This window comes from Antechinus flavipes, chromosome 3 (assembly GCF_016432865.1).
Source record: "Antechinus flavipes isolate AdamAnt ecotype Samford, QLD, Australia chromosome 3, AdamAnt_v2, whole genome shotgun sequence".
In the NCBI taxonomy this organism is placed as follows: domain Eukaryota; kingdom Metazoa; phylum Chordata; class Mammalia; order Dasyuromorphia; family Dasyuridae; genus Antechinus; species Antechinus flavipes.
Window position 1 is genome coordinate 622,793,861 of NC_067400.1, and position 27,861 is coordinate 622,821,721.

Genomic DNA, 27,861 nt, shown 5'->3' on the forward strand with positions numbered 1-27,861 from the left:
GATTATTGGACTTCCTGAAAATTATGATAAAAAAAGAGCCTAGACACTATTTTACAAGAAATCATCAAAGAGAACTGCCCAGATGTAATAGAATCAGAAAGTAAAATAGGGATTGAAAGAATTCATGGAATATCTTCTGAAAGAAACCCCAATAAAAACTCCAAGGGATATTGTAACTAAATTTCAGAACTATCAGACTAAGGAAAAAATATTACAAGCAGCCAAAACAAAATAATTCATACTGAGGAGCCACAATAACGATCACTCAGGACCTAGCTGCTTCCAAGTTAAAGGATCAAAGGGCCTGGAATCTGATATTCCAAAAGGCTAAAGAACTTTGAATGCACTCAAGAATAAACTACCCAGCTAAGCTGAGCATTTTCTTCCAGGGAAGAAGATGGATATTTAATTAAACAGGTGAATTCCATTTATTCCTAATGACAAAAACAAGAGTTAAACAAAAAAATTTGACCTCCAAATAAGGACTCAAGAGCAGCATAAAAGATAAAAAAAAATACCTTTGGAGAACTGTATTTCTGTTATGGGCATACATAAAGAGTGTGTGTATAATTTGATTTTACTGTTATAATACAAAAAAGGGAAGTAGAAGTGGAAAGGAGATGGTATCACAAAAAGGGAAAGGGAGAGATAAAAAGAGGGAAATTACATCCCAAGAACAGACAAAAGAAACCTCTCATATCTGAAAGAATTTAGGGAAGGGGAGGATCATTTCAATAGATGCAGAAAAAGCAGTTGATAAAATCCAACATCCATTCCTATTAAAACATTTGAGACTATAGGAATAAATGGACTTTAAAATAGTCAGTAGCATCTATTTAAAACTATCAGTAAGCATTATATATAATGGAGATAAACTGGAACCATTCCCAATAACATCGGGAGTGAAACAAGGTTGCCCACTATCATCATAACTATTCAATATTGTATTAGAAATGCTAGCTTTGGCGATAAGAGTTGAGGAAGAGATTTTAAAAATAGAGTAGGTAATGAGGAAACCAAATTATTGCTCTTTGCAGATGATATGATAGTATACTTAGAGAGTCCCAGAGATTCTACTAAAAAGCTATTAGAAATAATCCACAACTTTAGCAAAGTTGCAGGATACAAAATAAACCCACATAAATCATCAGCATTCTTATATATCACTAACAAAATCCAACAGTTAGAGTTACAAAGAGAAGTTCCATTTAAAGTAACTTCTGAGAGTATAAAATATTTGGGAATCTATCTGCCAAAGGAAAGTCAGGAACTATATGAGCAAAACTATAAAACACTTTCCACACAAATTGAGTCAGATCTAACCAACTGGAAAAATATTAAGTGCCCTTGAATAGGTCAAGTGAATATAATAAAGAGGACAATACTACCTAAACTAATCTATTTATTTTGTGCTATATAAATCAGACTCCCAAAAAACTATTTTAATGATCTAGAAAAAATAACAACAAAATTCATCTGGAAGAACAAAAGATCAAGACTTTCAAGGAAACTAATGCAAGAAAAATCAAATGAAGGTGGCCTAGCGTACCAGGTCTAAAACTATACTATAAAGCACTAGTCAGCAAAACCATTTGGTATTGGCTAAGAAATAGACTAGTTGATCAGTGGAATAGTTAGGTTCACAGGACAAAATAGTCAATAACTTTAATAATCTAATGTTGGACAAACCCAATAACCCCAGCTTTTGGGATAAGAATTCACTGTTTGACAAAAACTGCTGGGAAAATTGGAAATTAGTGTGGCAGAAACTAGGCATTGACCCACACTTAACACTGTAGACCAAGATAAGCTCAAAGTGTGTTTATGATCTAAGTATAAAGAAAGACATTATAAACAAATTAGAAGAACACAGGATAGTTTACCTCTCAGACGTGTGGAGGAGGAAGGAATTTGTGACCAAAAAAGAACTAGAGATCATTATTGATCACAAAACAGAAATTGTTTGATTATATCAAATTTAAAAGCTTTTGTACCAAAAAAAACTAATGCAGACAAGATTAGAAGGGAAACAATAAACTGGGAAAACATTTTTACAGTGACAGGTTCTGATAAAGGCCTCATTCGCAAAATATAGAGAGAATTAATTCTAATTTATAAGAAATCAACCATTTTCCAACTGATAAATGGTTAAAGAATATGAACAGACAATTTTCAGATGAAGAAATTGAAACTATTTCTAGCCATATGAAAACATGTTCAAGTCATTATTAATCAGAGAAGGGCAAGTTAAGATAACTTTTGAGATAGTACTACATACCTCTCAGATTGGTTAGGATGACAGGAAAAGATAATTCTGAATGTTGGAGAGAATGTGGGAAAACTGGGACACTGATTGGTGGAATTGGGAATACATCCAGCCATTCTGGAGAGTAATTTGGAACTATGCTCAAAAAGTTATCAAACTGTGCATACCCTTTGATCCAGCAGTGTTACTACTGTGCTTATATCCCAAAGAGATCTTAAAGAAGGGAAAGGGACTTGTATATGCAAAACTGTTTGTGGCAGCCCTTTTTGTAGTGGCTAGAAACTGGAAATTGAATGGATGCTCATCAATTGGAGAATAGTTGAGTAAACTGTGGTATATGAATGTTATAGGAGGATTTCAGAAAGGCCTGGAGAGACTGACATGAACTAATGCTGAGTGAAATGAGCAGGACCAGGAGATCATTACATACTTCAACAACAATACTATATGATGATCAATTCTAATGGACATGGTCCTCTTCAACAATGAGATGAACAAAATCAGTTCTATTTATTCAAAAATGAATAGACCCAGCTACAACCACTGAAACAACTCTGTGAAATGAGTGTGAACCACTACATAGAATTTCCGATCCCTCTGTTTTTATCAGCTTGCATTTTTTATTTCCTTCTCAGGTTAATTTTACCTTATTTCAAAGTCTGATTCTTCTTGTACAGCAAAATTACTGTATGGATATAGATATATTTATTGTATTTAACATATACTTTAACATATTTAACTTGTATTGGTCTACCTGCCATCTGGGGAATGGGGTGGGAGAAAGAGGGGAAAAGTTGAAACAGAAGGTTTTGCAAGGGTCAATGCTGAAAAATTACCCATGCATATAACTTGTAAATAAAAAGTTATTAAAAAAAAGAAATGCTAAGAACTAAGCTTTGAAGAAACCTGGTCCCTTTTATGAATCATAAGAGCGGAAATTGTGGGTCCTGAGTTTAGGGTATAAGGCAGCAGGGCTGGCCACCACATCCTGGGTCAGCCTTCAGTCCTGCCCTTTTCCCTTATGCCCAGGTGAGCTGAGACAGAGCTGAAGATTCACCATGGACTCCACAGTCACTTTGTTGTTCTCCATTGGTGAGTCTCCAAGGTTAATTCTCCAAGGTTAAGCCTGGGGAGGGACGGACATTGTGACAAGGTCCTTGGCTGGTTGAATCTGAAGGACAGGGAGAAAACTAAAGAGGAGACAGAATCATTGGGGGCAGAGCAGGACGCCAGTCTCTGCTCACAGGGATCCCCCTTCATATTCTGATCAAAATGGAATTAGAGTTTCAGTGGCTGTTGCAAGAACTGAGGTTAAAGTCAGCTTAAGCTGGAGGGGAGCTATCTATCACCTGGCCTTATCTTACAGGACTATGTCTGCACTTGGAGGTTGTGGCACAAATGGGTGAGTCCTGCCCCCAACATCACACTATCCACTTTTTGTTCGTTATCCCAAATTAACCCAGGAATCCACCCCCAGGAGAAGTGGGAAGGGTAACAGATAACATTGCAAGGAATAGATGGGGTGATGAAAGGAGGGACTTCAAAATATGGAGAAGGAAATGCTGGGTCTAGACACATTTATGGAAATCACATTTCTTTCCTCTTCAGAAACCCTCCCAAGACCTACTTTCTGGGCTCTCCCAAGTCCCGTGGTCCCCAAAGGAGCAAATGTGACCCTCCGGTGCCAGGGCCAACTGGGGAGTGACAGATTCCAGCTCTGGAAGGATGGAGAGCTCAGAGAGGAGAGAAATGACTCATGGTCACAGACAGACTTTGTGCTCAGGAAAATAGATGACTGGAGAGATGCCAGAAGCTACAGATGCCGCTCTGGGCAGGGTTCCTTTTGGTCAGAGCTCAGTGACCCCTTGGCCCTGGTGGTGACAGGTGAGGGGGTGCTGGGATAATACCATCCTTGGAGGGAAGGAGGGCAGGCCTGGGAGCGGAGCCCCAGATTCATCTGTTGACAGTCAATGAGTAGCAGGGAAAACCTTCAGGCTTTACTACCTGCCTCCTTTCACCAACCATACCTCCCTAGGCTCTGAGACCACTGCCTCACTCACTCACAATTTAAGATTATAAATAAGGTTTTGAAATCTTTCCCTTCAATAATTCTGCAAGTAGGAGAACAAGTATATAATGATTTTTCTTTTACAGATGGGGAAACTGAGGCCTTCAGAGGAAATAAGGTGACTTGAGCAGGTCAGAAGGTTTTTGAGTGTCAGGGACAAGATTAGAAACCCAGAGATCTTCTCCCACCTGCTCTCACAGCTTAGGCTGTTCTCTCAAAGATACACAGCAGCCTTTGGGAGAAGGGGCACATAGCTTTTACAGAGGAAATTTTACTTAGATGAACTTTTCCTTTTTCTCTATGCCCACACCGGCACATCCCACCTGCCCAGTTGTGTCACCCATTGTTCCCTTCTGTCCTCCCTACATTCCCATCAGCCTGGACAAATTCTTCCATCCACCCTCATTATGTCCCACCACTCTGCCTTTGCTCACACAGTTACCCCTGCCTTTCAACTTCATCCATTGCTTTCCTACATATGCTTAAAGCCCAGCTCAGACCCTGGCTGCCCCAGAATGCTGTCCCTGCTGACATGAAGTAGTAATATCCTAGCTACTGGTCCTCCCGCATGCTGTCTTCACCACTCTCATGTACCTACTCATTTGGGGGACCTTCTCACCACCCTGAGCTACTGTCCATCTGCCCTGTGGTACAAGCATCCTGGTGAAACAGGAATCAGATTGAGGGCCTGTGAAATGACAAGGCTGGATGGTATAATGGGTTGTTTGAGCTATAACACTCCTGTGATCCCTTCAGGAGAGCAAGGGTTAAATCTTCCCTAAACCTTTGAGACTCCCTCTTCACTGAGCAGGGAATAACTGACAGAGGATGAACGAGGACAAGAAAAGCAAAGAAAACATAATTCCTCACCACAGAGACCAGAAGTACCCATCCTCCTCTAGCAGCCACTACTCTGGTTTCACTGCAAAATGAGCAAGGGGTGGCAGAAGAGGGACCTGTCACAGTATGGGGAAATGGGTGGGACCTTGGCTTGGGAATCTGAAGATCTGTCTAACCTGCAGTCATGAGTTATTAGGAAGAAAAGATACAGTTTTGCAAACCTCAAAATCTAAGAGAAAGTTCTAAATTTTCCAGTGATTTGCATTAAGGTCCTCGTTGGTCCAGTAGGTCTAAGCTATAGGATCAGATCTGGGCCCCTTGAAGGGGGTAAGAAGAGGGGAAGTTGTGAGAGGATGACCTCTACTTCTCCTCCATCACTTATAGTCTTCCTGGGCCCAGAACATCTGTCTCAAGATGAGCCGAGAGTCCAGTCATAAAGAGGCCTGCAGGACTGTGCAAATGGGCCTGGCCAGGCAACCTCAGCCCACCCTCCCCCTTCTTGGCTCTGTTTCATGGAATGATTGGATGGGATTGGGGAGATCAGATCTCTAACTTTCTTCCTTTCTCCTTTCTCAGGAGTCTTCCCCAAACCCATCATTGAAGCCTCTGCTGACTCCTTAATATCTGCAGGGAAAACAGTGATCATCTGGTGCCAAATGCCCCAACAGTCCTCCACTCAGGACTACAGCTTTGCCCTGCTGGATGCAAAGAGCCTGGAGCCCTTACTGCTACAGATCCCTGCAGAGTCCAGGACCAAATTTTCACTTCCATCTGTGAGGGCCAAGGACACTGGGAGCTACAGCTGTATTTACTACAAGAAGACACCACCACACAGAGCATCCTATCTTAGCTCAGCCGTGGAGCTGACTGTTCTTGGTGACTAGACATGGGAATCCCTAAGTACCCACAAAGCTATGGGGACAACATCAAATCCAGGGAATTGTGAAGGGATGATTTGGGGAGGGAGGCAGGAAGGAACCTTTGTATCCTCTACTGTTCTCTGTAACCTCAGGATACCCAGGATATTGACCCCAGGATAATGGGGGTATTGTCCACACAGACCTTAAGAGAGAAAGTAAGAACAAAAACAAGATTTCTGCTGGCCCTCTCAGGGGGTTAGCAGAGCGGTCTAGAAATGACATCTAACATTGACGTCAGGTACCCCTTTCTCCTCAGGACAACTACCCAGACCCACTCTGTGGGCCCAGCCTGGCCTTGTGGTGGCCCCAGGGACCAACATCACTCTCTGGTGTTCGAGGCCCAGGATGGCTTCTCCTAAAGAGGTGACTTTCACTCTGTGGAAGATTGGATCCCAGGAGCCCTTACAGAAGCAGAGCTCAGAAACTCTCTGGACTGACTTCTCCCTCCCATCTGTGAGACCTGAGGACACTGGGAGCTACAGATGTACTTACAAGGATAAGACAGCCTCTGGTAGAGAACCAGAGTCCAGTGAGGCCCTGGAGCTGGTGGTGACAGGTGAGGGATGTGAGGACCCCAGAATAATGCTGAGTGTGACCCCTCTGCCCTCTGCTCAGACAGGAGCCTCACAGATCCAAGGGCAGGGGGCCTATATAACCTGATCTGTTCTGGAACCGGTCCTGACTCAGGGATCTTGTAAGATATGAGATATTTCTGTTGTGATCTGGGATCTTGTAAAAGCTGATGATGCAACCTGAGTAAAGAGTTAGAAGAGGCACAGAGACCCAGAGATGAGAGGGACCAAACCTTCCCATTACCAAGGATCAGATGAGACCCTGAGAGACAAAAGGACTGTCTAGGGTCACCTGACAAGTGAGTCACAGAGCCTGGAGACAAGCCTAAGCTTTCTCTCTCCTAGACCCTGATCTGAACTATAGATTTAGGCTGATTCCTGGACCTTTCCATGATGTCCCCAATGACAAGGGAGGGGCTGTGATCTTCTCTCCTGTTAGTCATCAGATGCATGACCTTAGCCTGAGTGAGTTCCCTCCAGTGTGGCAATCTCCTTAGATTCCTAGCTAAGTGTGGCTAGAAAGATAAAAAAGATCTTCTATTTCTACTCCCTCCTTTACAGAGGAGATCACTGAATCTCACATGGGCCCAATGAATGAGCAATCATCACATGGAAACTGAGAGGCAGAACAGGGACTTGACCCAGGTGTCCTAACTCCCAGCTTCCCCTTCTTCACCTCACAGGATCTCTGCCCAAGCCTTCCCTCTTAGCCCTTCCAGGCTTGATGGTGGAGCCTGGGAATCATGTGATTCTCCAGTGCAGGCAGCCCCTTCGGTCAGCACTCTGGAGAGCGACATTCACTCTGCTAAAGATGGGCAGCCCTCAGCCCCTGCAGAGCCAGAGCCCAGCTGGGACTAGAGCTGACTTCCCCCTCTTCTCTGTGAAGGCCCAGGATGCTGGCAACTACACCTGTGTCTATTATGAAAGAATGGCTCCCTCCCAGGTATCTGAGCCCAGTGATGCCCTAGAGATCTGGGTGACAGGTAAGGCTTTGTTCAAGCACTCAAGGCATAAATTGGAGGGATGGAGTTATTATTTAAAGACAGCCCAGAAAATGTGGGAGAACACATTTTTGGGCTCCTGTGGACAGCATAAAGTGGAGGTTGGGATAAGGACTGGTTGTCCTGCAAAGTTGGAAGGTTCAAACCAAGTCAAGTACTGCTCCAATTCAAGGGACAAAGAAGGAAGAAATAATTTCCTCTTTCTACGTGGGCCCAAAGAACATCTCAGGCTCAACAGCATTACTTTTCCATGACAGAGATTTTGACTAAAGAATGACCAAAGTGTCAAAGGAAATGAGAATAGGTGATCAGGGCACTTTTCAGAGATCTCTCAGCACTTGCTCCCCTGACCCACTCACCCACATTATAATTGTGGAGTTAGCCTTGAGATCTCTGCTTGGATTTCCTGATATATTATTCTAGCTTTCCCTCTCAACCTAGCCTGGCCCAGAAGTGGTCTCGGGCCAAAGTGATGCTCCTCTGCTGGGGAATCTCAAGGAGGAGTCTTTTTGTTCTCCCTGAGAGAGATGAAAAAAGATCCTGCCAAACATGGATATTATTCAAGATGGGGTCCAGTTCTTTCTGAGTAATGTGACCTCCAAGGACTCTGCTGCCACTACCAGCTTAACACCAACAGAACTCTAATAGAAAGACAATATTCTCTTGTAGCTTACTCTAGCCAAGACACATGGGAAAAGAAACAACCAAAATTTTAACATTTTCCTCCATTCCACGCCCATAGGAAAAAAAAGACTGCAACCTGGGATGTGACACTTTCTGTCATACATCCCTGTACTCCATATTCCTAAACTGGTTTCTTGGGTTTCTGAATGTAATTTCAAGGAATAAAGCCCAGAGGAGCAGCATTTTCATTAAACTTTGGAATGCTCATAGTGGTAGGTGGATTTAGAAGGCGATAAGAGGAGAAAATGCTGGTACAATGTGAGGTTTGCCTAAGGAAAGTGAATTATAAAGATTTTTCTCTCTCACCCACACTAGGTTCAGGTACCAGTGACACCATCATTATCAGACTCAGCTCTATATTTTTGCTTCTCTGCCTTCTCTTGAGGTCATTCCTATGCCATCCCTAAGAATCCCTAAGGATCCATTCCTACAGGTGAGACAACCTTAAACCATTTCATGTCTTAAAAAATAAAAATAGGTTAGAGCTGGGATTTTCATTTTCTGCTTTGTAGCCTCACCTAACTTTTCTTCTTTCCTTCCTTTGTGTCTCACCAGGATCTTGGCAAGAATAAAGGCCCAGGAGATAAATAGACTCATCTCTTCTTCCCATAGTCTCCTAATGTGTAATGATCAACTGTGATGGACTTGGTTCTTTCCAACAATGAAATGATTCAGGCCAATTCCAAAAGACTTATGCTGGAGAAAACCATTTCTATCCAGAGTGAGGACTGTAAGGAATGAATCTGGATCACAACATCTTATTTTCTCTTTTTGTTGTTATTGTGCTTTGCTTGCTTCTGTTTTTTCTTTCTCATATTTTCCCTTTTGATGTGATTTTTCTCATGCAGCATGACAAATGTGGAAATATAGTAAGAAGAATTGGACATATTTAACCTAAATTGAATTACTTGCTATCTGGGGTGGGGAGAAAGGAGAAAACTTTGAAACACAAGGTTTGGCAAAGGTGAATGTTAGAAATTATCTTTGCATCTTGTTATAAATAAAAAGATATTGTTATTTTAAAAAAAGAAATCATTAAGAAAACTGTTCTCATATTCTAGAACCAGAAAGTAAAAAAAGAAAATGTAAGAATCCACCAATCACTTCCTAAATAGATCCAAACATGAAAACTCCCAGGAATATTAAAACCAAATTTCAGAGCTCCCAAGTAAAGGAGAAAATACTTCAAGGAGCCAGAAAGAAACAATTCAAGTAAAATGGACACAAAATCAGACAATTTAGCAGTTTAGACTTTAAGGGACTGGAGGGCTTTGAATAAGATATTCTGAAAAAGCAGTTGGGGAAGGATTAGAACCAAGAATTACCTACCCAGTAAAAGTGATTATAATCCATCAGGGAATGAATCTTCAATAAAATAAAGGATTTCAAAATATTCTTAAAGAAAAGAAAAAAATGATTAGAAAATTTGACTTTTAGGTACAAGACACAAGAGAAGCATAAAAAATTAACAGGAAAGGTAAATCAAAAGGGACTCAACAAGGTTCAACTGTTTATATTCCTAAATGTGAAGGTGATTCTTGTAACTCATAAGAACTTTAACAATAATAGGGCAGTTAGCAGTATAAATAGACAGAAGGCATGGGTTCAATGTGAAAGGATATCTAAAGAAAATAAAATTAAGGACTGAGAGAAGATATACTGGAAGGAAGGGAAAGAGATAGGTAAAAAGAGATAAATTATCTTACAGAAAAAGACAAGAAAAAGATCTTACAGTGGAGAAATGAGAGGGATTGATGGAACCTTACTCTCATCAGAGCTGGTTCAAAGAGGGAATAATACATACACTCAATTGGATATAGAAATCTATCATACCCTATAGGAAATGGGAGAAGGAGATAAGAGAAGAAGGGGAAGTGATAGAAAGGAAGGCGAACTGGGGGAGGATTAGTCAGATATAAAAAACTTTTAAGGAGGGATAGGGTGAAAAGAGAGAGAATAGAATAAACATAAGAGGGATAGGTTGGAGAAAAATACTGTTTAGAAAAAATAATTATGAAAAACAATTGAATTCTGATAAAGATCTCACTCATGTCTCAAACATATAGTCAAATTTATAAAACTAAAAGTGATTCCTCAATTGATAAATGATCAAAACATATATATAGTTTTCAGATGACATAATCAAAGCTATCTACTTACATGAAAAAATGTTCTAATTCACTATTGATTAGAGAAATGCTAATTAAAGCAATTCTGAGAAACTCCCACACATTTATTAGATTGACTAGGAGGACAAAAAAGGAAAATGACAAGTGGTGGAGGGTGTGTGGCAAAATTAGATTTTAATGCCCTGTTAGTGGAGCTGTGAATTGATTCAATCATCCTTTTGAGTGTTTTGGAACTATGCCAGAAAACCATGCATACTCTTTGAGCTAGCAATAACACTTCTAGGTCTGTATCTAAAAAGAAAAAACAACAACAAAATAACTTATATGTACAAAAATTTATATATTAGATCTTTTCTGGGAGCAAAGATTTAAAACTTGAGGGAATGTCCATCAACTGTGAAATGACTGAACCAATTGTAGTATGTGATTATGATGGAATATTATTGTGCTATAAGAAAATGATGAGCAGGATGCTGTCAGAAAAACCTGAAAAGACTTCCATGAACTGATGCAAAGTGACATATACTGTGTACAAAATAATAGCAATAAGATGATCAGCTGTGAATGACTTAACTATTCTCAACAATACAATGATACAAGACAACTCATTTATGATGAAAATTGCTATCCATCCCCAGAGAAAGAACTGGTGGTCTCTGAATATAGAATAGAATAAACAATATTTTACTTGATTTATTTTTCATTCTATGATTTCTTTTAGGACATGACTACTATTTTTCTTGAGAGTTTTTATTATCATTGTGGTGGAAGATTTATGTTTTCTTTCACAACTTGACTTTTATAGGAATATTTTGTATAACTTCATATGTGGTTTCTTAATTGTAGGTGGCAGTACAATAACTTTAATAATCTAATGTTTGACAAACCCAAAGACCCCAGTTTTGGGGATAAAAGCTCACTATTTGACAAAAATTGCTGGGAAAATTGGAAATTAGTATGGCAGAACTAGGCATTGACCCACACTTAACACCATATACCAAGATAAGGTCAAACTGGGTTCATGACCTAGGCATAAAGAATGAGATTATAAATAAATTGGAAGAGCATAGGATAGTTTGCCTTGCAGACCTGTGGAAGAGGAAGGAATTTATGACCAAAGAAGAACTAGAGACCATTACTGATCACAAAATAGAAAATTTTGATTATATCAAATTGAAAAGCTTTGGTACAAACAAAACTAATGCAGACAAAATTAGAAGGGAAGCAATAAGCTGGGAAGACATTTTTACAGTTAAAAGTCCTGATAAAGGCCTAATTTCCAAAATATATAGAATTGACTCTAATTTATAAGAAATCAAGCCATTCTCCAATTGATAAATGGTCAAAGGATATGAATAGACAATTCTCAGATGAAGAAATTCAAACTATTTCTAGCCATATGAAAAGATGCTCCAAGTCATTATTAATCAGAAAAATGCAAATTAAGACAACTCTGAGATACCACTACACACATGTTAGATTGGCTAAGAGAATACAGAGAGGACTGGCGAGACTTAACTGATGCTAAGTGAAATGAGCAGAACCAGGAGATCATTATATACCTCAACAACGTATATATGTAAGAGGATGTATTCGAATGGAAGTGGATTTCTTCAACAAAGAGAACATCTAACTCAATTTCAAGTGATCAATTATGGACAGAAGCAGCTACACCCAAAGAAAGAATACTGGCAAATGAATGTAAACTATTTGCATTCTTTTCTTCCTGGGTTATTTTTACCTTCTGAATCCAATTCTTTCTGTGCAACAAGAGAACTGTTTGGTTCTGCACACATATATTGTATCTAGGATATACTGTGACATATTTAACATGTATAGGACTGCTTGCCATCTGGAAGAGGGGGTGGAAAGAGGGAGGGGAAAAGTTGGAACAGAAGTGAGTGCAAGGGATAATGTTGTAAAAAATTACCCAGGCATAGGTGTTGGAATCCTTACTAACTGCTAACTAATTAGAGTTGATCTAATCTTACAAGAAGATGTTTTGGGCAGAACCTGAAACAAGGTACTAAGTAGAACTACCCATAATACCTGTCTCTGGAAGGAGCATAAATAGGGCAATGGGCCAGTCGGAGAGTTCTTCAGAGGAAGACGCTACAAGTCGAGATTTCACTGGAATGACATGAAGACTGGAGCTGGCTGGAGGCTGAAGAAAGCAGAGGCAGAGGCTGAAGGACCAGACCTTTGGATTTAAAGACATTTGGAGAGAGCTCTTGGAACCAAGCAGAGAGATAGGTCTCTAAGCTAACCGGGCTATATTGGAGATAATAAAAGATCTGAACTTTTATCACCTGGCTGCGTTTTGAGAAGAAAAAGATTACAACACTTTGGCGCCCAACGTGGGGCTAACAGACCCCCCCCTCCCCCCTCAGTGGATTTCAGCTGGAGCTGGCTGGAGGCTGAAGAAAGCAGAGGCAGAGGCTGAAGGACCAGACCTTTGGATTTAAAGACATTTGGAGAGAGCTCTTGGAACCAAGCAGAGAGATAGACCTCTAAGCTAACCGGGCTATATTGGGATAATAAAAGATCTGAACTTTTATCACCTGGCTGCTTTTTGAGAAGAAAAAGATCACCACATTTTGGCGCCCTGAACGTGGGACTAACAGATCCCTCAGTGGATTTCAGTGGAAAAGCTACGATCCTGATTCAAGTGGAAAAGCCTCTGATCCTGATCCAGTGGAAAAGACTCATCAACCCAGAAATTAGGGTGAGTGCAACAAAGAAATTTTGTTAGAAGAGTTAAAGTAGAATTTCAGCTAAGATGGGACAGATATTTAGAAAACAGCCTGTTTCTGTTCAAAGGAAAATGTTTAGAGAGCATTGTCAAAGTTATGGAAAGCCAAGGTTTAATTATAAGTTTACAGCAAATCACTGAACTTTTACAAACTGTAAAGGACATATGTCCTTGTTTCTCTCTTGATAAGGAATTAGATCTAAATGAATGGAAATTGGTTGGAGAGGATCTTTGTCAATTCTATGACAAAAATGGGCCTAACTCAATAATTAATACATATAATGTAATACAATTGGCTATAAGAAGTTATTTAAATGATAGAATGATGAAAAGGAAAGTACAGGAGGAAGAAATGCCAACTTTACTAGGTGAAAAGGAGGACGAATCAGATGAGAATGGAGTTAATTACAATTCTGAGTATGATACTTCACAGCAGGAGGAATTAGGTGATTCCACATCTCATGACCCTCCCTCCGCAATTAACCCTTCATGGGTGGAACAAGGGGGAGGGAGAGAGACAGAAACACAGTCAGCTTCTCCTGTAAAGCAGAATTTAACAAGATTAGAAAAAGCATTAATTAAGGCAAAAAATGAAGGAGAAGATATATCTGATTTTATAAATGCATATCCTGTGATTGAAGAGCTCAACTCCTCAGGTCAAAAAGAGAGAAAATACACTGCTTTTAATTTGGGAAAAATTAAAGATTTGAAAAAGGGTTGCACTCTTTATGGGGCTACATCATCTTATGTGAAGATGTTACTAGATAATTTGTCTTATGAAATCCTAACCCCGAATGACTGGAAATCCATAACAAAAACTTGTCTAGAACTGGGACAAAATTTATTGTGGCTTTCGGAGTTTCATGAATTATGTAGGATTCAAGCCCAACGCAATAGGCAAACAGGAGCTATTGTACAAGTTGCTTTTGACCAACTAGCTGGTGAAGGTCAGTATGCAGAGAGTTCAGAACAGATTTATTATCCCATAACAGTGTATGAGCAAATTTCTAAGGCTGCAATAAAAGCTTGGAATTCTCTCCCTGGACAGAAAGATGGAAATAATGCTTTCACAAAAATAGAGCAAGGTCCCAATGAACCTTTTGCAGATTTTGTGAGACGTTTACAAACAGTTGTAATAAGAACCATTGGAGATAATGCAGCAACAGAAATAATGACCAGACATCTGGCTAAAGAAAATGCCAATGAGATTTGCAAGAGAATTATATGGGGGCTAGACAAAGATGCTCCTTTAGAGGAAATCATAAGACACTGTGCCACAGTGGGCACAAATGCTTATTATGCCCAGACTATGATGAACATGGAAAGACAAGGTCCTTCTTGGCAGAGGAATTCTAGAGAAACTTGTCGATGTTTTCAGTGCGGAAAAATTGGACATCTAAGAGCCCAATGTAGATACAGAGATACAATGAGAAGACAGGGTGAGAGAAAACCCAAAACCCCATGTCCAAAATGTAACCGAGGCTTTCACTGGGCCTCTAAATGTATATTGACCCAGAGGAATGAGAGGCAGGGCCCAGCTCTAAAGTATCAATCAAAGGACAGGTGGGGCATGATAGCAGCTGAGGTTACACCCAGAGAGACTTTAGAAATTCAGAACCCTGATGTCATCAACCAACAGAAAAGCAATCAGGATTACAGTTGGGAAGAATACAGGCCTTTTAAGACAACAAGATAATATCCAATGCAAACAACTCCAATGTAATTACCAGATGATGAGGAGAAATCCCAAACTTGGTAAATAGAAGGGAATTAGATTAACTGCTTGGGGAAGAGGATCTGCTTATATTTCCACAGATGAAGAAAGAATCAGATGGCTGACAATGAGACTGTCAAAAGGACTCTTAAAATCTTCAGAAATCATTGGGTTCCCTGAGATGAAAAATTGTTGATGAGACTTTTTGCAGTACTTCAGAGCTTACAGGAATTATTAGATTCCTGGCACATGAACTAATGGACAATGGATTGCTTATGGACTATTTCTAGGACTTATGGACATGTGTAAATTTTCAGGTTGATTCATGTTGTTACATTACTACTAGCCTGTGTTATATTGCTATGTACTTATGTAAATTATGTATAATGCCTCCCATATTGATGGATTTATGTATACCATGTATATCTGTTACAAAATTCTGGCCCATATTGATGGATTTATGTGTACCCCCTCAGAAACCCCCTATGTTTTAAAACAAAAGAAAGGGGGAGATGTTGGAATCCTTACTAACTGCTAACTAATTAGAGTTGATCTAATCTTACAAGAAGATGTTTTGGGCAGAACCTGAAACAAGGTACTAAGTAGAACTACCCATAATCCCTCTCTCTGGAAGGAGCATAAATAGGCCAATGGGCCAGTCGGAGAGTTCTTCAGAGGAAGACGCTACAAGTCGAGATTTCACTGGAATGACATGAAGACTGGAGCTGGCTGGAGGCTGAAGAAAGCAGAGGCAGAGGCTGAAGGACCAGACCTTTGGATTTAAAGACATTTGGAGAGAGCTCTTGGAACCAAGCAGAGAGATAGGTCTCTAAGCTAACCGGGCTATATTGGAGATAATAAAAGATCTGAACTTTTATCACCTGGCTGCGTTTTGAGAAGAAAAAGATTACAACACTTATAATTATGAAAAAAAAAAGAAATTTTTTTTAAATTTTTAAAAAATTGTAGGTGGCAGTAAAGGAGAGAACCTAGAACTCAAAAATTTTAAAAACAGATTTTTAAAAAATGTTATGATGTACCTGGGGAAATATAATAAACAAATTCAGAAAAGCAATATTACTGTCTCTTCCACTTAGGCACATGACCTCATAATACCGGATTTGGATATGTCTTGGGAATAGTCATGATAATAGGTAACAGTGATCACTACTTCCCCAAATTCCCTGAGATTCACTGAGGTAGGAGAACATCATGATTCTTTAAGGATCCAGGAAGAAATTTTATATAATACTTAAAGGACATTATATGAGAAATGGAAATAGAAAAAGTATATTTCTGATAAAGGGGGATTGCATTATACCTTTTGGGATAGGAGCTCTCTAATCTAAAACTACTTTCCCTTGTACCCATTGTATACAGATAAGAGGGTTTATCAAAGATGGTTAGGATGTGGTGATATTTTGAGCCAAATATTAACACTTTCACCTGGACAAATACATTTTCCACAAAATTCATTATCTTTACTACATTATTTTATATCCACTGATAGAATGGAGACATACTTGAAAGGGACTCATAAACAATGTTAGTAGAATCCTCTTCCTCCAAACTACACTGCACTAATTACATCTCTCAAATTCTTTGGTGACATTTATAGACTTGGAATATTCCTTTCTATCTCATCTTCAGTTTTAAAATTATCTCCTGCTCCTCCGAGATTCACAATATTCAAAGAATTTCTCAATTAAACTAATTATTTTTCTCTACTAATTGTTAAATCCTTACCATCTTTCGCTTTTTCTCAATTATCCAAGACAAACATTATTAAGGTAAAAAATGATAAGATATTCATAGCTCACTCCTCTGCAACAGGGAACTCCATGAGTTTGAAACACTAAATGTATTTCAAGTTTCTATGAGGGACTGACTAAGTTTGATAATTTTCCTCTTCATTTTTCTCTTTTTCCCTTTAAAATATCATTAGTTTAAACTGTAGTCAATGAGGCAGTTTTGGTTAAAGTCAACTTTGACCTTCAGGGATCTGTGAATTATTTACATGTTTTTACTGAAACTTGAATATATAAATCAAGAAAGTATTAAAGAATGAATTTTTTAAAATAAATAAATAAATACTAAAATATCATTAGTTTTATGAGAAAATGCTCTGTGAAGAAGTACCAAAGGAATGATGGAAGAAATTCTGAGAAGGCAAACCATCAAAAAAGATTAATAAAAACATATTTCAAAAATAAAGAAACCAGTGATGTCTCCCAGTTCATTAATAAATGGGCTAAATATATCTCACTTCTTTTAACCTAGCCTCAAAAGAAATGAGCTTTCCTTTCCTAACACTTAATATCTTACTGAAATTTCCAGTATGTCGGTTGCCTTATCCATGACTATCATAAAGAATCATTTATATGAGAGTTGACTCTTAACCTGCAAATTCATCATGCATAAATGTTTGTACTGAAATATATTGTTGCCCTTGCCAGTAAAGTATAAGCTCCATAAGGATTGGTCTATTTCTGTTTTCTCTTTGAATTCCCAAGGCAACATGGCAGAAGCCTGATAAATAGTCATTGAGTTTGAACTGGGGTCTTTCTAGGTTGGATGTCACCTGTCTCATGGGACTCTGTGCCAATAGATTATTGACTGATGATGTACAAGACAACCCAGAACAGTAAGCTACTGTCCCAATTAACTCGATATGTCCTAGTCAACCAGTTATTGAAAGCGTATGCAAAAGGGTTGAGCAAAGGGCAAGCAGAGCAGCCAATACCAATGCTGGCCATTTTGGCATCCTACAGCAAATGGAGTTACTGAGGCATTTATATCCTTGGAGATTAAGGGCAACAAATGCCTACATCATCTGCATTTTGATTCATGATTTTAATCGATTAGAAACCAGGAAATGCTGAGTTCAAACATGACTCAGAGAATCTGGAGAGGGAATGTCTACATCAGCGATCTCATCTGTAAAATCTGGATAGTGAGATACCTACTATTGTTGATTGTTCGGAGGCTCAAATGAGAACACATTTGTAAAATATTTGCCAAGCTGAAAGTACTTTAAAATGATATCCACTTTTGTTGTTACTGTGGGTGTGGTGGCTGCTGGTGATGATGTTCATACTAAGACCCAGAGGTCATATCAGGCATGAAATATGTGCTCATCCACCCCCCAAGTGAAGGAAATGAAGTCAGCCTTCCCGGGCTGTGGGGTTAAGAGTTTGTGCTCAATCTTGATGATTACATGGTCAGGCTTTTTATGATGGATGTTGTTACTTTCACAGAACAAGGATGCACCTGTGCAGGCCACAGATCACCTTCTTTTGTCTTTAACACTTAAATGCCCATCATATTCCACAGTCCTTTCCTGGTTCCATTTACTTTAAATCATTCTTATTCATTCAGAAATAAGCCTTGGAGAACCATGGTCCCTTTGATCAGTATAAGAGCGGAAACTGTGGGGCCTGAGTTTAGGGGATGTACGACAGCAGGGCTGGCCACCACATCCTGGGCCAGCCCCCAGTCCTGTAACCTTTGGTCCTCTGCACAATTGAGGTTGGTACAGAGCTGAAGACCCACCATGGACTCCACACTCACTTTGCTGCTCTCCATCGGTGAGTCTCCAAGGTTAACCCTGGCGAGGGAGGGACATTGAGCCAAGACTCTTGGCTGACTGAGTCAGAAGGATAGGAAGGAAAACTAAAGAGGAGACAGAATCAGTGGGGGCAAAGCAGGACCCAGTCTTTGCTTACAGGAATCCCCCTTCATATTCTGATCAAAGCAGAATTAGAAGATCAGGAGCTTTGGCAAGGGCTGGGGAAGAAGTCAGCGTGGGCTGGAGAGGAGCCATCTATAACCTGGTCTTATCTTACAGGGCTGTGTCTGCACTGGGAGGTTAGGGCACAGACGGGTGAGTCCTGTCCCCAAAAGCACAAAGTTCTCTTTTCACTCTTTGTCTCAAATCAATGCAGAAATCCACTCCCAGGATAAGCAGGGAGGAAAACAGGTGACATTACAAGGAATGGAAGGGGTGATGAAAGCAGGGACTTCAGGATGTGGAGGAGAAACACTGGCTCCAGAGGCATCCCTAAAAATCAAATTTCTTTCCTCTTCAGAAATCTCTCCAAGACCCACCCTCTGGGCTCTCCCAAGTCCTGTGGTCGCCAAGGGAGCAGATGTGACCCTGAGGTGCCAGGGCCGACTGGGGAGTGACAGATTCCAGCTCTGGAAGGATGGAGAGCTCAGAGAGGAGAGAAATGACTCGTGGTCACAGACAGACTTTGTGCTCAGGAAAGTAGATGATGGGAGAGATGCCAGAAGCTACAGGTGCCGCTCTGGAAAGGGGCCCTTGTGGTCAGAGTACAGTGAACCCCTGGCCCTGATGGTGACAGGTGAGGGGTGCAGGTATCAAAACATCCTTTGGGAAAAGGCCAGTCCAGGGAGAGGAGCCCCACATCCATCTCTAGAGAGTCAATGGGTAAAAGGAAAACTGTTGGTCTTTATTAACTGTCTCCACTCACCAATGACCTCCATATGCTCTGAGACCACCTGCCTCACCCACTCAGAGTTTAAGATTATAAAGCTTAGAAATAGTCCCCCTCAATAATTCTGCCAGGAGGAGAGCTCACATGTGATGATTTTTCTTTTAGAGATGGAGAAACTGAGGCCTGGAGAGAAGGTAAGGTGACTCGAGCAGGTCAGTGGGACCTTAAGTCTCAAGGACAGGATTAAGAGCCATGTCTCCTAGCAGCAAACTCAGGGATCTCCCTTCTTCTGCTTAGGGTCCCTTGGTGACTCAGCCATATAACCCAGGATGCTCCTCCCTCAGACATACACAGCCACCTTTGGGAGCCGGGGCACCCAGCTTTTGCAGAGGAAACTTTCCCTAGATGAACTTTTCCTTGCTTCTCTATGCTCACACCACCAATATCTCACCAGCGCAGTTGTGTCCCCCAGTGTTCCCTTCTGTCCTCCCTACATTCCTATCAGCCTGGACAGATGCTTCCCCCAACCCCCATCATGTCCCACCTCTCTGCCTTTGCTCACCCTGTTTTCTCTGCCTGTAATGCCCTTCTCACCTTCACCCATAGCTTTCCTGTACATGCTTAAAGCCCAGCTCAGACGCTGGCTGTCCCAGGATGCTGTCCCAGCTGGCATCAAGTGGCAAAGTCTTGGCCCTTCTCAGGAGGAAGTCTTTACCTCTCTCCTGGATCCATGCTAGCTCTGGGCCCTTGTTGGCACTCCAAGCTTCTGTCCACTTGGTCTGTGATAGAAAATAGTTTGGTGAAGGTAGAAGGAAGAAAGATTTGGTGGCTGTGAAATAACATTCACACACCTGCCCCCCAGATGCTGGTGAGGTGATCATGGGAATGTCCTGCCCTTCTGGAACTCAGTTCCCTCCTTCATGACATGAAGCTCATATTCTAATGGTCTGAATGGTCTAATGGGGATGCTTGAGCTCAAATCCTGTCATGCCTGGGACTGTGACCATCTTCAAGTAGCAAGGGTGACCCTTTCCCTCAATCTTTGGGGCTCCCCCTTCACTGAATAGTAAATGACTGATAAATGATGAATGAGTGAAGAAAAAGCAGAGCTCAGAAGGAGCCCCCATTCTCCTCTAGCAGCTGCTGCTCTGGTTTCCCTGCAGTAGGAACCCTGAGTGATAAGACGAGGACCTGCCACTGTGTGGGGAAATTGGGGCCTGGGAATCTAGAAATCCTCTCTATCCCACAGTTATGGAGTTATTGGGAAGAGAAGACAGACATTTTCAAACCTTAAAATGCAAAAGAAAGGTCTGAATTTGCCAGCCATGTTGTATTAGAGTCCATACTTGGTCCTGCTGGCCTGGCTGTAGGGTCAGACATGGGCCTCTTGAAGGGAGTAAGAAGGGGGACAGATATGAAAGGGTGACCTGCTCTCTCCTTGTTCCTTGTTCTTCACTGTTCTGTAGATTCACAGCCTTTTGGGGCCCAGAACATCTTTCTCAAAGGGACCAAGGAGCCCATATACCAAGTACCCCAGGCCTGCAGGACTGTGCAAATGGGCCTGATGAAGCACCCTTGCCCCATGCTTTCACTGCTTGGCTCTTTTCATGCAATGATTGGATGGGATTGGGGAGATCAGACCATTAACTTTCTTCCTTCCTCCTTTCTCAGGCGTCCTCCCCAAACCCAAAATTGCAGCTTCACTTGGACCCTTGATATCTCCAGGACAAACAGTGACCATCTGGTGCCAAATGTTTCCACAGCCCACCACTCAGGACTACAGTTTTGCCCTGCTGGATGCAAAGAGCCTGGAGCCCTTACACCTACAGATCCCTGCAGGGTTCAGGGCTAACTTTTCACTTCCATCTGTGGGGACCAAGGACACTGGGAGCTACAGCTGTATTTACTACAAGAAGACACCCCCCCACAGAGCATCCCATCTTAGTCCGGCTGTCGGGCTGATTGTGCTTGGTGACTAGTCATGGGAATCCCTAAGTACCTATTCCATGTCCCCACATAGAGGCCCACAAAGCTAGGGGGACAGCATAAGAACCAGGGAATTCTGAAGGGATGATTGGAATAGAGCTGGAAGCAACCTCTGGGCCATCTCAGTTTAGGCCCCAGGATAATGGAGGTGTTCTGCACTCAGATAGACCTTAAGAGAGAAAGTGAGATCAAAAACAAGATTTTGGCTTCTCCTTTCAGGGCGTTAGCAGAGGGTCTAGAAATGACATCTGATATTGACCTCAGGCACCCCTTTCTCCTCAGGACAACTACCCAGACCCACTCTGTGGGCCCAGCCGGGCCTTGTGGTGGCCCCAGGTACCAATATTACTTTCTGGTGCTCAAGGCCCAGTCTGGCTTCTCCTGAGGAGATGACATACACTCTGTGGAAGACGGGAACCCAGCAGCCCTTGCAGAACCAGAATACAGCAGATCTCTGGACTGGCTTCTCCCTCCCTTCTGTCAGACCTGAGGACACTGGGAGCTACACATGTACTTATAAGGATAGGACAGCCTCTGGTGCACAATCAGAGTCCAGTGAGAACCTGGAGCTGGTGGTGACAGGTACGGGGTGTGGGGACCCCAGAATAATTCTGAGTGTGACCCCTCTGCTCTGCGCCCAGACAAGGGTCTCACAGAGGCAAGGGCAGGGCGCCTACACAGCCAATCTGTTGTGGGGCCGGTCCTGAGTCAGGGATCTTGTAAGATTTAGATATTTCTGTTATGATCTGGGATCTTAGCTAAAAGTTGATGGTGAGCTTTGAGTAAGGAGTAGAAAAGGCACAGAGATCCAGAGCTGAAAGGGGCCAAACCCTCCCATTACCAATGATCACATGAGGCCCTGACAGGGGAAAGGACTTTTCCAGGGTCACTTAAAAGTGAGGGACAAAGCCCAGAGATAAGCCTTCTCTCTCCTGGACCCTGACTCATACCTGAGCCTGACTGTGATGGCCCCAATAAAAAGGAGGAGACCATGATCTCCCTGCCTGGCAGTCATCACAGGCATGAGATCATAGACTAGGTGAGGTCCCTTCAGTGTGACAGTTGCTTAGATTGCTAGCTGGCTGTGAATAGAATGATAGCAGACATCTTTTATTCATACCCGCTCCTTAACAGAGGAGATAACTGAGTCTTGGATGGACCCAATGAATGAGTCATGGTCACACAAGAATGAGAGTCAGAACAGGGATTTGACTCAGGTGTCCTGACACTCCTCCATTCTTCCCCTCTCAGGATCTCTGCCCAAGCCTTCCCTCTCAGCACTCCCAGGCCTGTTGGTGGAGCCTGGGCAGCATGTGACTCTCCAGTGCCGGAGGCTCCCTCAGTCAGCACTATGGAGAGTAACATTCACTCTTCTGAAGGTGGGCAGCCCTCAGCCCCTGCAGAGCCAGAACACATCTGGCACCTCAGCTGTCTTCCCCCTCCTCTCTGTGAGGGCCCAGGATTCTGGCAACTACACCTGTGTCTACTCTGAAAGAATAGCTCCGTACCAGGTGTCAGAGCCCAGTGATATCCTACAGATCTGGGTGACAGGTAAGAATGGCTTCAAGTTCTCCAGGGGAAAAAAATAGAGCCATGGAAGTTAAGATTGAAAGGTAGACCAGAAAATGTGTCCTCCGTTTAACAGTATAAAGGAGAGGTTGGGATAAGGACTGGTTATCCTTTAGGAAGTGGAAAACATAGTTGGAAGAATGGACCAACTCAGGAACTGCACCAAGCTCAAGGGACAAGAATGGAAGAAGAAACAACCTTATTTTCCTAGACAGCACCAAAGACCCTTTGGAGTTTAGTGTCTACATCTATTAAGGGGAAAAAAAGGTACTTAGGGCAATGAATGGTCAGAATCAGTGAAATAGTTGGTCAGGAAATTCTTCAGATCTTGGCTCCCCTTAAACTGTGGAGGGGATCTTGAGCATCTCGGGTCTTTGTTTGTGTTTCCAGATGCACTCCCCAAGCCTTCCCTCTCAGCCTGGCCTGGTCTAGAGGTAGCCTCGGGGACCAATGTGACCCTCTTTTGCTGGGTATCCTCATGGATACCTAGGTTTGCTCTGTATAAGGAGGGAGTTGAAGGAATCCTGCACAGCATGGAAGCCCATGAAGACCAGGGCAGGTTCTTCTTGACTCATGTAACCTCCAAGGACTCTGGCAATTACAGCTGCAGGTATCAGCTGGGCACCAATGAAAGTCTCTGGAAGCAGTCTAGTGATGCCCTGGAGCTTCTAGTAAGAGGTGAGAGGAACCCAACAGGAAGATACTGGTAATTGCCCTATTCCTCTGCCCCTACAAGGAACTGAAAGCATGGCCTTGCTTCTGTCAGGAACATAGTGTAAGAATCTATAGAGACTTCCACCCAGTCCTCACTTCCTGGCTAATGGGGACCCAATGTGTGAGCTGGGACATGAAGCATTCCTCCTTATGTCATATTTGACAAATATATCTTTATTCGGGTTTCTGTCTATCTCACTCTTATTCCAAGAGATAAATCCTCCCTCAGCCTGATTTGTACCAAACTGTTTGATGGTGATGGTGATGAGAAGCTGTAGAAGAAAATTATAGGGGAAATGTGGGCATTGCTTAGCACAGTCATTCATGATGACTCTTGTCTCTCCCCTCACCTAGATTCCAAGCCAAGTAAGAACCTCATCATCATCCTCAGCTGTGCTTCCTTTCTCTTCCTCCTCCTCCTCTGCCTTTTCTTGCTTGCACTACTGGGTAAGTTTGGGGAAAAGAGGATGGAACAGAGATGGGTAAGGACTAAACCTTCTTCCTCTAAGATCTTCCCTGACCTTGTTTCTTTCCCTTCCCACATGTGTCTCACCAGGACCTTTGCAGGGATACATCCCAAGAAGGTGAGGAAACTCAGCTCCTCCTCCCATTCGGCCCTTTTTCCTCTTTCCATGTAACCCAGATTCTCTGAAGCAGACAGAGATTCTGGTGAGGGGAAAATGCTAGCAGAGAATCTGAGAGTGAACTCTAGCCTCTTATCCCATTTCCTCCTTTCCTTCCTACTGTAGCTGTTTTTGTTGCTCTTGTCTTCCTTGGAATACCTGCAAGACCCATCATGCTGAGGCACCCAGAGAGGAAAGGCCATGTAAGTTATCTGTTCAGGGAGATGACAGAATCCTGGCCCAGGGGGGAGAGGAATAATAGAAGAGAATCCTGGTCCTGGGAGCTTGGGAATGATGGAATCTATTCTTCACTTCAGATGAAGAAGAGACCAGAGAAACAAGGGGACCATTGGTGAGTTAACCCCATTCTGTCTTCTACCCCCAGGAATGCCATTCAATGACTCTAAAATAAGAATATCTTAAATTATTGTGAATATTTGTATAACATTTCAATGACAGTATTTCAATGCCCTTTATTTCCTTCATAATTCTATGAAGTATATTTCATGTATCTAAAAGTATGAGAATGAGACGGCATCTATTGCTTTCAGCAGATGAGTCTTCAAAGATTTCATGACACAGAAATAGATTAAGAACATCTGTTCCTAATTCATCACTGTTCTCTCCCTCTTCTATTTCTCCTTCAGGTTCCTGTGGCCGACGATCCACAGGGAGTGACTTACACTGAGCTGAACATAAGAACCTTGAATAAGAGGAAAACTGAAACTAAGAAGACACCAACAGAAGCCACTCTCTATGCCAACATAAACTGAAGGTTTAGGCCCTTTTCGCAAAGGAATTCTCTTCTGTCTCTTCTCCTCTCCCTCACCCTTCTTTCATCTGTCAGGTACTCCTGACTTCAGTCTGGTGCTCTATCACTGTACCACCTAGCTGCCCAGGAATAAAATATTTTGAAAAGCAAAGCAGATAAGATTAAAACCAAGAATCACCAAACTCACAAAACTGATTATAATCCCTGAGTGGAGCATGAATATTCTGTGAAACAGAGGATTTCCAAATATTCTTGAGGAAAAAAAAAGAGCTGATTAGAAAATTTGGCTTTCAGATACATTATAAGAAATGTAAAAAAAAAAAAAGTCACCAGGAAAACCAAATCAAGAGGGATGTCACAAGATTAAACTGTTTATGTTCCTATATGGAAGATGATACTTATAACTCATAAGAACTTTCTCAAATTAGGGCAGTTTTGCGTATATACATATATACCAAAATTATTAACTGAATATGAAGAGATGATATCTAAAGAAATAAAATTAAGGACTGAGAAAGGAATATGGTGGGAGAAAGAAAAACAGTAGAATAAAGGAAATTATCTTAAGTAAAAGTGACAAGAAAAAGCTTTTACAGTGGAGGAGAAAAGTGGGAAAGTAAGAAGGAGTGACTGAACTTTATTCTCTTTAGAACTGGTTCAAAATGGGAATAATACACACACTCAATTGGATATAGAAATCTATCATGTCCACAGGAAATGGAAGAAGGGAATAAGAGAAGAAGGGGAAGTGATGGAAAGGAAGGCAGACTGGGGAAGAGTCAGTCAGACAGAAAACAATTTTGTGGAGGCATAGGGGGAAAGGAGAAAAAGAATAGAATAAACAGGAGATATAGATTACAGAAAAATACTGTTTGCAAATATAATTGTAAAACCATTTCAAAGCAATTTTCTCTGATAAAGGTTTCATATCTCAAACATATAGAGAACTGCATCAAATTTATAAAAATAAGAGCAATTCCTCAATTACTAACTAATCAAAAATATGGATAGATCAAATGACATAATCAAAGCTAACTAATCATGTGAAAAATTGTTCTATCTCACTATTGAATGGAGAAATGAAAATTAAAACAATTCTGAGGAATTCCCCCTTATCTATGATATTGACTGATAGGACAGAAAAGGAAAAAGACAAGTGGTAGAGGCCATGTGGGGAAAGTGAGATATTAATGCCTTGTTGGCAGAGCTGTGAATTGATTCAACCATTATATCGAGTGATTTGGAACTTCTTCCAAAGGGCTACAAAGCCATGCATACCATTTGAGCTGGCAATTACACTCCCAGGTCTGTATCTAAAAGAGAAAACAAAAACAAAAGAACTTTTTATATCAGATCTTTTCTGGGAGCAAAGAATTAGAAATTGAGGGGATAGCCATTAACTATGGAATGGCTGAACAAATTCAAATATATAATTTTGATGGAATACTATTGTACTATTAGAAAATGGTAAGTAGGATGCTGCCAGAAAAACCTGGAAGGACTTCTATGAACTGATGCAACATGAAATGTACTGTGTACAAAGTAACAGCAATAAGATGAACAAAAGTGCAGGACAACTATTCTCAACAATAGAGAGATACAAGACAACTCTGAAGGATTTATTTTTTAAACTTGCTATCCATCCGCAGAAAAGACCTGGTGCTCTCGGAATAGAAAATAGAGAAATTATTTTTCCTTACTTTATTTTCTGAAGGGAATTTTTGGTCTGTTTTCTTCTAGAACATGACTATTATGGAAATGGTTTACATGACTGCATATGTGTATCTTATACTAAATTACATGGCTTCTCAGTGTGAGGGGAGTTGTGGTCAAAGGAAAGGAAATAATTTGTAATACAATGTTTTAAAACTAAATGTTTAAAATGTTTCTACGTGTAACTGTGAGGAAATAAAATACAGGATAAGAGAAATGGAGAAAAAATATTCATCCTATTTTGTCCCTTAAAAGAATGAGCTTTAAATTTCATTAATCATTTCTAGGGATTGTTTTTGTTTCCACTTTATGTGTTCCACCTCTGTCTTTTATGTCTTTTCTTTTATGGCTTTTAATATATGTTGATTTTATATTTTTAATCTTTAATGAATATTCATTTAGTTAATCCTTTTTTCCCCTATTTTGTTAAGGTATCTTTAAAGACACATGCCTTTTCACATACAGACTGCTTTAGCAGTACATTTTGGTATGGCTTTTCATCATCTTCTTTTATAAAATTATTACTTCCCTGATTTGTTCCTTGACTCCTCATAATTTAGGATTTCATTATTAAGGCATTATGTGAATCTGGGTCTTTTTCTAACCCTGAACCAATTTATAATTTTTATTGTTACAATCTATAAAAAATACATTTTACTACTCTTGAATTTTTGCAAGAATTTTCCACATGTCTAGGGATTTATACAAGGTAATTTTTGCATGATGTGCACATACATTTGAAATTTCCTTTTGAAATCACCATATGTATTTTAGCTGTAGCTTCTCCAGCAATGTCTTTGGGTCTATATTTTCTCTTTTGTTTCATTTTTGTTTCCATGTATCCAAAACAGACAGAGCAAGAGACAATGAAATTGCCTGATGTTACTTTATTACTGACAAGAGATTCTTATCATTAGATCAATAGAATTTAGGAATTTCGGATCTAAGACATTTAGGGTAATAATATTGATATTGATATGGATTTGTTGTCTATGAAGTTCTTTCAGTTTAATGTAGATTATTTAATAATTTTTGTTACAGACGTTTCTTATGGATATTTCTTATGGTAAGACAAGAGCTC

At 40.9% G+C, this 27,861-nt stretch overlaps 1 protein-coding gene across 1 annotated transcript; it reads left to right on the plus strand.

The window, feature by feature from the left end:
- The first annotated feature begins 3,231 nt into the window (after positions 1-3,231).
- LOC127556472 (immunoglobulin superfamily member 1-like) lies at positions 3,232-26,766 on the plus strand. The gene is made up of 12 exons (XM_051989648.1): positions 3,232-3,358; positions 3,633-3,668; positions 3,875-4,150; positions 5,751-6,050; positions 6,351-6,650; positions 22,641-22,940; positions 23,349-23,636; positions 24,027-24,119; positions 24,229-24,256; positions 24,422-24,498; positions 24,613-24,647; positions 24,943-26,766. Exons 1-12 carry the CDS (start codon positions 3,325-3,327, stop codon positions 25,066-25,068), a joined length of 1,893 nt encoding a protein of 630 aa, XP_051845608.1. The 5' UTR covers positions 3,232-3,324; the 3' UTR covers positions 25,069-26,766.
- Positions 26,767-27,861: the final 1,095 nt, after the last annotated feature.